Below are 12,530 nucleotides of genomic sequence, written 5' to 3'. Positions count from 1 at the left end.
CATCTTTTTGGTTCAAGCATCTTTCCTTTGAAGAGTGACTTTATGTTTAACTGCAGCGCAAGTCTTTTTTTAAAAGCAGACTACAAATTAAAAGCGAATCAATATTAATTTCTGGAGTCTTATTTACTGCCTCAAGCTGGCTGCTGCATTTGCTTCAGCTCTATAAAAATCTGGTAGGAAAGCAGTTGAGGAAGGAGAAGTGCCACAGAGGAGAGCTAGAAAACCTGTGACACAGGAATGCGACACGCAGCACCAACGCTGTGACAACTAACCTGGGTCATTTCTCTTGTAAAGATTTCAGGAAATGAAGACCAGGAATGCAAAAGGGTAAAGATGGGGATCTCCATGTTTGATCAAAACAAGCTCATTCCAGGTGAAACCTGGATGGCCTCTCCGCAGGGGCACCCGGGATGGAGCAGGAGCCTTTCCCCGCCAGGAACATCTGGGACTGGAATGGCAGAGCTGCCCGCTAACGAACCCCGGCCTGGCGTTCAGGGGGACACAAAACATTTCTGAGCTCCTTCACATGAACGTATGAAGCGCATCATCAGCCCACGAGCTCCGCGTGTGCCAGACTGGCTGGCCTGGCACAGACATCCCACAGAGAGCCCCGCACCTCCCTGCGGTCACGGGCTGGGGCTGGGTGGGCAGAGGAGCTGCTGGGCTGCGTTCTCCCCTCTCTGGACCAGGGGCTCCTAACACATTCCATCAGTTCAGGATGAACTCTTTCTGGACGAGCGGCCTCTGCTCCAGGCCCTGCTCTTCATCATCTCCCCTTCACGGGGTGGTCCTTGCCCACGTCCCGGAAAGCTGTGCTGCCCCAAGGATGAGCCTTGGCTCGGGTACCCCTTCCCGGAGGGGAGTGGGGATGGGGGGCCTGGCCCGCAGATGCAGGGGGAGACCCGGCTCAGTGGCTTTGTGTGGGCAGCGGTCCCCAGGCTGGCCTGGAGGGTGGTGGGCTCCAGCCGGCTGCCCACAGGGCTGCCCACCGCCCTGGCCCGGGGAGCTCCGGGGCTGCCCCCAACCCGGGGGCTCTGTGCTGCACCGGGGGGGATCGCGGCAGCCAGAGCCGGAGCTGAGCCCGCAAGAGCCCCGAGGGGCTCCGATCCGTAAGCCTGGGAGGCCGCGATCAGCTCCGGGCATCCCCGCTCCATCGGCCCTGGGGCTCCATCGGCTCCGTGCGCCCGGTGCCGGTCCGGTCCCGGTGTCGGTCCCGGTGCCGGCGGTCCCGGCTCCGCCCGCCCCGTCCCTCGCCCGTCCCCATCCCCGTCCCTCGCTGCGGCTCCGCCCCGGCTCCGCCCGGCCCCGGCCCCATCCCCATCCCCGTCCCCGCCCGCCGCCCTCCCGGCGCCGCGGGGCAACGCGCAGCATGGCCGCGCTGCGCAGCGCCCCGGCCCCAACCCCAGCCCCAGCGCCGGCCCCGGCCGCGGTCCCGGCCCCGGCCCGCCCCTCCGCGCCCCGCCGCTCCGCGCCCGCCCCGGGCCGCGCATAAAAGGGGCCCCGCGGCCGCCCCCGCCGCCCGCCCGCCCGCTGCTCCGCTCCGCGCCGCTCCGCCGCCCGCCCCGGCCATGGCCAAGGACCAGCTGAAGCCGCGGCTGTGCCGCATGCTGAAAGGGGAGAGCGGCTACGGGTTCCACCTGCACGGCGAGAAGGGCAAGAGCGGGCAGTTCATCCGCAAAGTCGAGCCCGGCTCGCCGGCCGAGGCGGCGGGGCTGCGCGCCGGGGACCGCGTCGTCGAGGTGAACGGGCTCAACGTGGAGCAGGAGACGCATCACCAGGTGAGGGCAGGGGATGGATGGGCAGGGCAGGCAGCTGACCGCGGCACCCCCGGGGCCGAGCCCCCCCGGTTCCGACCCTCCCCGTTGGCTTGGCTCTGCCCGGCTCCAGGCTCCCTGGGGTGGGCTGGAGGGGTGATTTTCTCCCAGAATATCTGTGCGGAGCAGCCTTGGCCTGGCCAGTGCTGGTGGTTGCTGGGGTGGGTGCCCCCCCCCCAAATCCTAGGCCTGGGCCTCAGTGGGGGGCTTTGTGTGCCTGGGACACTGAGTTCCCATGAGAAGGGTTGGGTGGTGCGGTCTGCCTCGCTGCTGGGGAAAGGATGTTGTAATCGTGTAAAGGTGGGGAAGCCGAAGGTGTTTCGGCACGGGCAGGGCACCGCTGCGTTATGCAATCTGTGGTGGAAAGGAATGGGGAGACCCAGGCTTTATTTCCGGCCTGCTGTGGGTTTTCTTGGCCACTTTGGACAAGCTGCTCCTGCTGATGCAGCCCAGAGTGTATGAGGATGCCTGAAAATCTACTGGTAAAGCTCTGCAGATGTTCAGCAGTTTGACTGGCTTAAGTGAGATAGGGCTTGTAGGGAAATAATGGCTGTTATTAGACCACGGCTGTGACTGGGGGGGATCCAAGTGAGCTGTTTCTCAGCTCTGCAACAGAAGCTGCACGCTTCAGGCTGTGTCATTTTCTGCTTATAAAACTAAAGCTTGTATTTGTTAAACACTTCAGTCCAAAACACAAGCAATGAGGTTCAAGCTGCTCCTGTCCTGCCGCAGACGCAGAGCCTGGCAGGGGCACAGCGCCGAATGTGCCCGTTTGCCGAATGGCTCGCGGGGCTCTGCGGGGTTTAGTGCTTTAGTAACTTAAAACATATGGCCGGCCCCTGCTGCCAGCGCTTTATCGGGGCAGAGCAGGGATGTGCCTGGTGTAGCTCGTGGACCCAGTAGAGTTTTGGGGGGTTGTGGGTTCCCGGGCTTCACCCACCAGGCGTGGATGTCGGTGTGCTGAAGGTGAGGCAGAGCCTTCCAGGTGGCTCCCGTAAAGCCTTGTGGACTCCTCTCCATGGGCTTGGTGGGTTTTCACGGCTAACTGAGCCTGTTTTGATGATCTGAGCCAGCTGTGTAAAAGTTAATGTTTGTCTTGAATGTGATTTCAAAACCCTTGAAGGAGGATCCACAGCTTTGATCTGGCTGGGCAGAAAGGAGGGCTGTGTTCCTGTAAGGAGCTGCGTCGTATTGGAAGCCATCAGGACTCCCTGCTGGAATTGGGATGCTGGGGATGGGCGATAGCGGAGCTGAGACAGCCAGCTGTGTCTTTGAAATGTGCGGGGGGTTTTCCAGTAGGCCAAGTGAAATGGGAGAAATTTCCCTGTCTTCCATTTTCTGCTGGCAGAGGCAGGATGAAGCCCTGGCACTCGTTCCCTGCTGCGGAGCAGTGAATGGGACGGAGCGTCCCATCCGGGGTGTCACGGAGCTCACTGCCGTGCCGTGCTCCCGCTGTGATGGCATTAGTGTGAGCGTGCGAGTGGTGTGAGCAGGAGCAGTCCTACCCCAGGACGTGCCCTGGGATCACCCTGCCTCCTTCCTCAATACAGCAAGAACCTCTTCCCTGCCCCAAAAAAATACCCAGCACTGATGGACTGTGGGAAGGGCAATGCTGTGGCGGGTCAGACGCTGGCTCCTGCCGATGGATTAGAGCAGCCGGTTTGCTGTGGCCTCTCCTCCTTGCACTGCTGAGGTCCCCAACCTTGAATAAGTAACACTTCTTCATGTGCATCTGAAGCTGCGGTGAGACGGAGCCCACAGCAAACAAGGCCTTGCTGTTTGGGTGTAACTGTGTTTCGAGCTGAAGCTGGCGGCATTTGTGTCTTTGTTCTCTGTTTTTTCCTGGCATTACCCAAGGAGCGAAGGCAGAACGTGTTCTCAGGGCGTTTCATGTCTTCGATGCAAAATTGCATCCTGGCTCCTCGGTTCCTTGCCCAGGCGGGCAGCGCGTGTGCAGGGCAGAGCAGCGAGGAAAGCCTCCAGGTCCTTGCTGAGGCTGGCAGCGTGGTGCACGGGCAGAGGTGTCTCTTTTGGAGTGGGAGGGATGAACTGAGCTGCTCCCAGTGGCACCATGAGTCCCCCTCCGTGGCAACTGGTGTTTGGCAAGGGTGCAAGGGCCCGGGCCGGCTCTGCCGGGCTGGTGCTGATGTAGCCAAGGGTGAAAGTCTGTTTGGGTGGAGCTGCGGAAATCATGCGGCTGGGACCGGTGCTGAGAAGGTCCCGAGGCGGCGGATGCGCAGGGGAGAGGCTGTGTCGTCTTCAGAAAAGCTGTGGGCTCGAGGCTGTGACCATGGCTCGGAAACGGGTAGGGTGCCAGTCTCTGCCCGTGTTGGGCAGGACCTCGCCGTGTGCCTGGCTGCTGCTTTGCCTTCCACCTCGCTGCTCTGTCCCCAAAGCGACTTGCTGCCTGGGGAGTTTGTCACAGAAGCCTTCTGCCCATCGCTGCTAATGGGGAGAGGGCGAGGGGCTGCTCTGTGCCCGCTCTCCATCCCTGCCTGGCTCAGCCCCCGGCACTCGCGGGGCTGGGGGGACGCTTGCTTCATCGCTGCTCTTGCCGTGGTTGTTGGGGAGCTGCCACGCCAGTGCCGTGCAGCACCGCGGCAGGTCTGTGGTCCCTCTGCATTTCGTTGTGGTCTGCGGGACCCTGCTCCCTGCCAGTGATTAACTGTGCTGCCCTCATGCCTGGAGCACCCAAATTACGGGGTCTGGGGGATGTCGCTGTGCGGGACCCAGCATGTTTCTCCTGCACGCTCCCCACAGGCATTGCCCGTCTGCATCTCCTGCCACCGCTGCGCGTCGGCTGCCTGCTCCCAGGTCCCCTCTGGGAGAAGTGGCCTTGCACAGGCCACTGCCTTACCGGTATCGGCAGCACCGTCTGATGTCGCATGTAAATAGATCTGAAAGGGAGCAGATGGATTTTCTGGGGCTTGATGGAATAGCACCCTTCAGGCTGGTTACGGATGGGAGCCCTGGGCACGCTGATGTCTGATGCAGTGTGTGGAGATGGAGGCTGCAGCCTGCAGCAGATTAGTTCGTTCAGGATAAGCAGCCTTGTCTGCAGTCTATAAATTTCTTGTTGGTTGGTTTTTTTTCAGTTTGCAGATACTGGCTCTGTTGACCTTGAATGGAGCTTGCAGGGGAGTAAATAAATGCTAGCTAATTGTGTGTTAGGCTCGTTTGTCACTTATAACCTTGGCGGTTGCAGTGTGTCTGGCCGGTGTGACCTAGATCAGAGCAGGAGCACTGTAAGGAAGCCCAGTGCTGCTTCGGGGGTTTCCCAGCACGTCTTGGGGGGTCACGGGTCTGTGGTCTTCAGGGCCACCCTATGGCTGGGGATGGCTGCCGAGCAGCATTGCCAGCGATACCACCCCTCCTTCTCCTCCTCAGGATGAAGGCCTGTGCAGGGAGGAGGTAGCCCAGCAGAGCCAGCCCTCTGCGGCTGCTGGCACGGAGTCTGAAAGCGCTTTCCCTTTGCCCTGCTCCTGTGCATGTCCTGCATCCGCCCCGTGTCCATCACAGCCTGCCCTGGTGTGATTTACCCCCCTGCCCGGCCGGGATCGGCTCCTCCCAGCTCTCCCCGCTGTGCCGACGCTGCGAGCTCCTTTCAGAGCCTCTGCCAGCCACCGATCCCCGCGAAGGAGCCGGGCAGCGGCAGGACAATGGTCCTCATTCAGCGCTGCCTGGAGCTGGATCCCAGCAGGGACGGGGCCCATCTCCTGCTCCCAGCACTGGGTTCCCTTATCTCTGCTGGCTCCTAGCACAGACCGGGGATGAATGCGCAGATCGGGTGTTGCTTTCATAAATCCACCCAGGATGGGGGGTAGCCGGTACACTGGTGTGGTGGGGAGAACCCAGCAAAGGCAGCCCAGCCACCGAATGCATGCATGGGTGCTTGGTGCCTCCTTGTGCACCCCGGCTCTCCACCCTGCCCTGGGTATGGGGAAGAAAGACACCCCAGATTAAGGAAATGAGGGTGTGCAAGGTGGTTTGCTTGGTGGGACAGATTATGTTGTCCCTCTAAGGGACAAAACCAGGCAGCAGGGTTTCTGATGCTTGGGGGGGGGGGGGGGGGGGGCAATGAAGCAGCCTCTGTGACAGCTGCTGTCTGAGCAGAGCGGGTGATCCTGGGTGGTCTGTGCAGCTGCCCTGGGCAGAGCTGTCATCTCGGTTGCAGGGCATGGGGTGGAAAGAGCCGTCACCGTCATCACCTGGGGCTGCAGGCAACAGGCACTCCATCCTGGGGGTCCCCCAAAGCTGCGCTCTGCCCTTCGCCCTCATCACCGATGGCTGGAAGTGACAGCAAAGTTGCACCCTGTGGCAAAACCAAAGCTGCAGGAGAGTGTTGGGGAGTTGATGGTCCTTGGGTCCAGCTCCTGCCACAGCTGGGAGGTCCCTGGGTGTCTGCTCAGTTGTTCTTCTCCTTTCCAGGTTGTGCAGCGCATCAAAGCAGTGGAGACGGAGACCCGCTTGCTCGTGGTGGACAAGGAGACGGATGAGTACCTGTGCAGCTTGCGCCTGACGTGCACGGAGGAGATGGTGCACAGTGGAATCCTGCTGAACTCCGGCGTCTCGCCCACCAAGTCGGTGGGCAGCGACAACGGGGAGGTCTGGAAGCCGCAGCTGGATCTGAGCGGGGGCAGCCTCCAGCGGCACTCGCACAGCTTCTCCTCGCACGGCAGCAGGAAGGTGAGAGCAGAGCCGGGCGGCGCGTGGGGCTGCTGGGTGCAGAGCTGGGGAGTGGGTGCACCCACCCTGGGAGCACCTCCCTCTGCAAGCACGGCTTGCTTCCCATCGGAGAAAAACCTTCCGAACGTGACTGTCAGCTTTGGGGACCCCGCTGTGTCCCGAAGCAGTGGGCGAGCTGCCCCTTGGCCTCCTTCGCTCTTGCTCGAAGCAGCATCAGGTGCTGGGGGCTGCACTGCTCTCTCCCCTCCTGTGCCCCTCGAGGGTCTCCTGAGCCCTGGGAGCTGCTGAGGGGCTGGGACAGAGGGGGCTGGTGGGGGGTCATCAGCCCTGGGGACGAGTGACCCCACGGTGCCTCGGCTGAGGTCGGCCTCCCAGCCTGGGTCTCACCTGCCCGTGGGGTCTCACCTGCCCCACCTGCACGGACCAGGGACACGGCGAAGCTGGAGCTCATGAATGAGCTTCTCTCTCTCCACCATTATTTGCAGGAGGGAGGGAACATCTGGGGCGAATGTGTTCTCAGCTTTTTGCTTAAATAGGAAGGAAATTAGCTCTTTTTCAAGTGGCCTGGGTCTGGACTGTGATTCTGCAGTAAGTGCCTTTTATTGGTAAACTCCTTTCCAAAAAGGAAAGAATTTGGGATGGAAAACGTCCAATTTCCATGGCTGCCTTGCTGCTGGGGCCGGGCTGGCGGAGCCGGCGCAGCCTTGCACTCGGCAGATAGCAGGGTTCGGTCCTGGCGCTGCCCTTGCTCGGGGTGTGAACGTGGCAGGAGTGGTGCGGGTGTCGCGTGGCCGAGCCGGTGACTCTTGTCACCTCTCTGCAGCCGTCTGTCCCCTTCCATGTCCCCACTCTGCAGCCCCCCCCCGTGCTTGCTGGTCTGTGCCGCCGGGCTGGGAGCGCTGGTGCTCAACTGCCTTCTCCAGCACGGAGCTGCCGTGGGTGCGCTCCTCCTCATCCTCCCCGGGGAGCTCGCGGGGGCTGCAGTGCCTGGTCGGCCTCTGCCCCCTCAGAGGTGGGGTGGTGGCTGGATACCAGCCCAGAAGTGGCCGTGGGGCTGCCGGGAGGACATGAGTGGGAGAGTCAGGAAAGCTTCGTGTCCTCAGGAGCCCCCATGGAGTAACAGCTGAAGAAATTCCCCCGTGCAGATAAGAAGTGATGCTGGTACGAGGCAGAGGCATGTGCGTCTCCAGCGATAAGGAGGGGGTCTTGCCTCCGGTCCTCCCCTCTGGAGCTGTTTGGCATCTTGCAGAGGAGGATCCCCCCTTCCCTAGGGCTGGAGGCAGGTGGTGGTTTTTTGTTTGTTTTGTTTTTTTTTTTTACTTATTGCATGATTTGAAGATGTTTGAAGGTCTGTGTGATGATGATGGGTGCGTTTCCCCTGGGGGTTGGTGCAGTGGGGGGCTGGTCACCCCCGGGTTGGCCGGTGGGAGAGGCGCTGTTCCTGGGGAGGGTGACGACTGGGCATGGCCGGGGGCTGCTTTCCAAGCTGGGGATTTCCTATCCTGTCTCTGTTTCATTTGCTGGTTGCAATCCAACAGCGTGTGCTGACGGGAAGTCAGGCAAGGGGAACAGGACGGTCCTTTCCGGCCTTTGGGTTTCGGCTCCTCCAAGGAGAGGGTGGGACGGGGAGAGCCAGGCAGGGCTGGGGTGCGAGGGGGGAGAAGCGCCCGCGCTTCCCCTTGGAGGGGCTGGGGGGCTTGGCCGAGGGCTTCGCCTGGGGCATTTGGTGCTCGCCATGCTGGAGCCAGGGCTGGTGTTTGGTGGAGCCTGAGCTGGACAAAGGGAACTGACTCTGGGGGTGATGCCCACCGTGTGGGGTTGGGGACAGGGGCTGCTGAGCTGGGCAGTGCTGAGCATGTTGGGTGTTTGCAGAGGCTCAGGTCAGTGGCTGTTTGCTGTTCCCTCCGTGGGTGGCAGCTCTTTGAAGAGCTGGGTGCTGCAGACTTTCCTGGCCGATGTCACTTCTCCATGCTGGGGACATGAGTGACCCTGGTACGAGGTCAGGGGTGGCCGGAGCAGCAGGACTTGCATCCTGCTCCCGTGCCTTGCAGTCTTGCTTGCTTCAAGGCGGTAAGACCTGCTCCATGCTCTTGGTCTGGGTGATGTGGCTCTCCTCCTAGGTCCAAAATGGCTGGAGGCCAGGGGAGCGATGGTGAACCCCAGTTCCTGCAGTGCTCAGCCCTCCGGCACCGTGTCCCTGCATGGGGCAGCTCTAGCCTGACCCTGTATCCTGCAGATCACTGGCACAGGGCCCGCATGGAGTGCACAGCGGCTCTTTGGGATTTCTGTCCCTGCAGCAGGGCTGTGGCAGCTGGGGTCCAGTCAGAAACTCGTTGCCAACTGGGACTGGAGGGGACCAGGCTCTGAGCTGGGTGGCACTGGGAGAAGCTGGGCTTGGGCTGGCAGCGCTTGGGTCTTTTGTGTAGCTTCTCTGGAGGCGTTTAGTGAAGGAGGAGAAAAGGCAGCTCCCTTCCCCCTGCAGACCCCTGGCCCCAGTCTGCCCCTGTAGGAACTGGTGCTGATGCTCCCGGCTGCTCCCAGGGAGCAGCATTTTTTTGAGCAGCATTTGTTTATGTAAAGGCTGCAGTTTTCCTTGATTTGAGGCCGGGTTGTTCAGTGCAGCCCGAAGCCACGAGCAACTGAAATAAAGAGGAGGGAAATCTGGCACCCGGGGCAGCCATAGCGGTGGGCAGCGGGGAGGCAATGCAGCAGGCAAGGTGGGCAACAACGGCCCTGCCAGCCTCCCCCATGCTGCCCCAGTCTTATTTTGCAAGAGGAGTGACCCCCTCGGGAGAGCTGCCATGGGTGGGGAGGTCCTGGTGTCCAGGACCTTGTGCTCCAGGAACCACGGTAATGCCATGAATAATTCAGCACGTATTTAAAATCAGACCGCCTGTGCCGAGAGCAGGTCGGCAGGGCTGGCTGCCAGCAGCTGCACCCGTCACAGTGCTGCCATCCCCGGCACCCTGGGGACTCGTGTCCTGCGTGGCTGTGGTGGCATGGGGAGCAAGGGTCTGCCTTGCCCCATCCCACAGCGCTGCATCTGTGTCCGTGCCTGCCTGGGCTGGAGGGATTTGCCCGCTCGCTGCCTGCCCCACGCTGTGTCCCCTGGGAGGGGAAGCAGCAGAGTGCATGCCCCCATGCCATGTACTCCCCTGTCCCAAACATGTTCTCGTGCCCACCGGACTGTTTTCTGCTTTTCCCCGGGGCTCTGGCTCTGCCCGGCCAGGCACCCAGCATCGAGTCCCCTGGGAGGTTCGGAGGTAGCGGGCAGGGGGGTCTCAGCGCAGCAGGGGCTGCTCTGGGTGCGTTGGGTGCTGGGTGGTGAGCTGCTTTTATTGCAAAGGTGCCTTTGGGACAGCGGGGTGAGCTGGCGGTGGCTGTTAATTAAATGCCTGGGCTAACGGCGTGTAGAAGGCAGGCGTGCTGCGGGGCCGGGCGCTGAGCGGTGCTGCCAGGTGCTTGCCTGGATGCTGCCGGCCATCCCGGAGGTGTTTGGGGTGCACAGGCAGCGTGGCCTGGGGCTGGCAGCGCCTTTGCAGGCAGCGGCTGCGGCTCGGCTGCCCCGGCTCCTGCTGTGCAGTGGGAGGGATGTGCTGTTACTGGGACTACTGTTATGGCCACGCAGGTTGCATGAGCCACGTTAGCAGTGTCCTTGGGACTTGCTGCCTCACTGCTTTCTCCAGGTGTGTTTGTAGGAGAAATAAGAACCACAGTAAAGCCACCAAGATGCGTTCGGGGTGATGCAATTCCCCTCCATCGCTGCTCCTGTCACACCAAAGCACGACTGCAGAGGGTGGGTGTGCAAAGGGACCTTTACAACCGGCATTTATCTTTTGGAAAAGAAACCGACATCTTGTAGCTGCTGGATTCAAGCAGCCTGCTGGGTCTGGGAATTCTAATGTAGGGGAATTAGCGGCCGGTTGTTAATTTGCCCGTGCTCGGGGAGGAATGGTGTCGCCTTAGCGTTGCGGCTGGCAAGAACTGCAAACAGCAGGAGAATGGGTGTCCCTCCGCCGACGTGGGGGATTGTGGCTGGCTCTTTGTCACGACAGTGAGCAGGTGTTGAGCCTCCTGCGTGCCACCGGCCCGCGCTCGAGAGGAGCTGATGTGCCTGGGGACAGACGTGCTGTTTTCTGGAGGAGGATGGATGGGTGCCTGGGTGCCTGTCGGGACCCGCAGGTGTGGGGCTAGCGCTGACATTGAGGCAGTAAATATTTACACTTCTGTTTGGGTCAGGAATAAGAACTTTTTCTGTTGCAAATAAAACTCTGCGTTGCAACATCTTCAGCCTCCAGCTTTCTGCTGGAGTGCTGGAAGGGGAGTAACTCGGGACAGATGTTTTTGGAAACTTTGCCAACTCAGTTGAGGCCCAAAATTTAGGGCTTGTAGAATAACCACAAAGATGTAATAAAACCTAACATGAGCAGAAATGTCTGCAGTAATTATGCGATTAAAAAAAAACACAAAAAAAATAAGTGCATGGTTTAAATTAAAGCACTTTCCTGCAGCATCCTGCACTCCCCAGGCCCTGGTGACAGGCTCAGACCTGTGGGGAGAGGGTGATGGGGGAGGACAGTAAAGCTCATCCCCAGTACAACCTGGGTGAGGTTCCTGCTGTGCAGGCAGAGGCTTGGGAAAACCCTCCAGCACGGAGCCCGAGGAGCTGTGGCCATGTCCCTGCAGCATTCCCTGCCCTTCCCACAGCAGCTATTTTTGTGGATGCTGCCAGCCCGGCAGCGCTCGCTGCAAGTCTGAGAGGGCAAAGCCAAAAGGAAGCCATGTGCGTGCCCCGTCGGGGCAGGGATCCATCGCCGTGTGTGCTCTGTGTTTCTCTGCTTAAAAAACACTTTGCAAAGCCATTTCTGCACCCGCAGCGTGGAGCTGCACCAGGGCTGCTGGGAGCTCGGGTTGCCGCTCTGCTGTGCCCGGCTGAGGGCATGGGATGGGAGTGCGGCTTCCCACATCCCTCCTGGGGAAGGGAAGATGCCTGCAGGGAGCCGGGAAACAGGACAGCAGGGCTGGAGACCCCCTGCCTCCCTGCAAAGGGCAGCATTGCAGTGGGTGCTGGGCTACACGAGGATGGCGAGGGGTCTGGTTACTGCAGGAGCTCAGCCGAGGAGCAGCGGCAAAGCCGGGCTTGCTTTTGGGATTAGCGCTTCAATCCCATCCCAGAGGCAGCAGTTGGGCTGGCATGCGGCAGAGCTGTGGGGAAGCCGGCGGCCCCGTGCCGGCACTGACCCCGCTGCATTATTGATAGCGCCGGGCTTGCCGGCATCGTGTGTCATGGGGCTGGGCAGAGTCGGTGCCGGGGCCGCAGGCGGTGCGGGTGGGCTCTGGAGCAGCTCCAGCTCGCAGCATCTTGGGGACGGAGGTTGGGGCACGTGGCAGCCGGAGGGGCCCTCTCCGGGGATGGCAGTGGGATGCTTCCCCCTCGCCCGGTGGGGCGATGGGCCGGTGGCTCCTGCTGATGCGGGCCGCAGGAGGCTGCTACCCCACGGGCTTTGCTCAGAGGAGCCTGGAGTGTTTTGCTTGCCTGGGAGCCTGCTGCTTTCCTGTGCAGGCAGCAATAGGATAAATGCGTAAAAATAGCTGAGTTTTCAGACCCTTGGTCCCTCTGACTTGGCGCTTGGTTAGAAGGAGCAGGACGAGACCTGTTTGTGCAGAGACCCCTTTGCGTGAGCGTTGGGGTGTTTCAGGAGCTGGTTGCGCTTCTGCCCCCCACGGCACGTAGGCGGCTGGGAGCAGTGGGGCCTGCGCTGCTCGAGGGGCTGGGGGGCTCTGCATCCCAGAGCCTTGCAGGTCCCCATGCTGGGACCGGGGCAGCCCCAGCCTCATTCCCCACGCAGTCCCGTCTCCTCACCCCTTGCGCATCGGCAAGCTGTTAACTTCTGACTTTTGTTCGTTGGGTTTTGGTATCGGTTTGGGGCTGGCATCGCAATGCCACTGTCTGCAGCGGGGTTTGCTGGAGCCTCGGCTCGTGATGAGCCCGCGGAGGAGCGGCGTGTGCTGGGTATTGCCGCAGCACTC

At 61.2% G+C, this 12,530-nt stretch overlaps 1 protein-coding gene across 2 annotated transcripts in view; it reads left to right on the top strand.

Moving 5' to 3' along the window:
- Positions 1-1,503: 1,503 nt before the first annotated feature.
- The window catches only part of NHERF2 (NHERF family PDZ scaffold protein 2), a 39,072-nt gene continuing 28,045 nt past the window's right edge, over positions 1,504-12,530 (top strand). The window contains exons 1-2 of one of the 2 annotated variants that reach the window (XM_050905726.1): positions 1,504-1,778; positions 6,243-6,500. In XM_050905726.1, coding sequence (XP_050761683.1) covers positions 1,569-1,778; positions 6,243-6,500 — 468 coding nt within the window. In that variant the 5' untranslated portion in view covers positions 1,504-1,568. Of the gene's footprint in view, positions 1,779-4,104; positions 4,120-6,242; positions 6,501-12,530 lie in introns of those variants that run through there. The other variant, XM_050905727.1, reaches the window with a different exon arrangement.

This window comes from Gymnogyps californianus, chromosome 15 (genome assembly GCF_018139145.2).
Source record: "Gymnogyps californianus isolate 813 chromosome 15, ASM1813914v2, whole genome shotgun sequence".
NCBI lineage: Eukaryota > Metazoa > Chordata > Aves > Accipitriformes > Cathartidae > Gymnogyps > Gymnogyps californianus.
The sequence above is the reverse complement of the archived record's forward strand: the minus strand, read 5'-3'. Positions and strand labels throughout refer to the sequence as shown.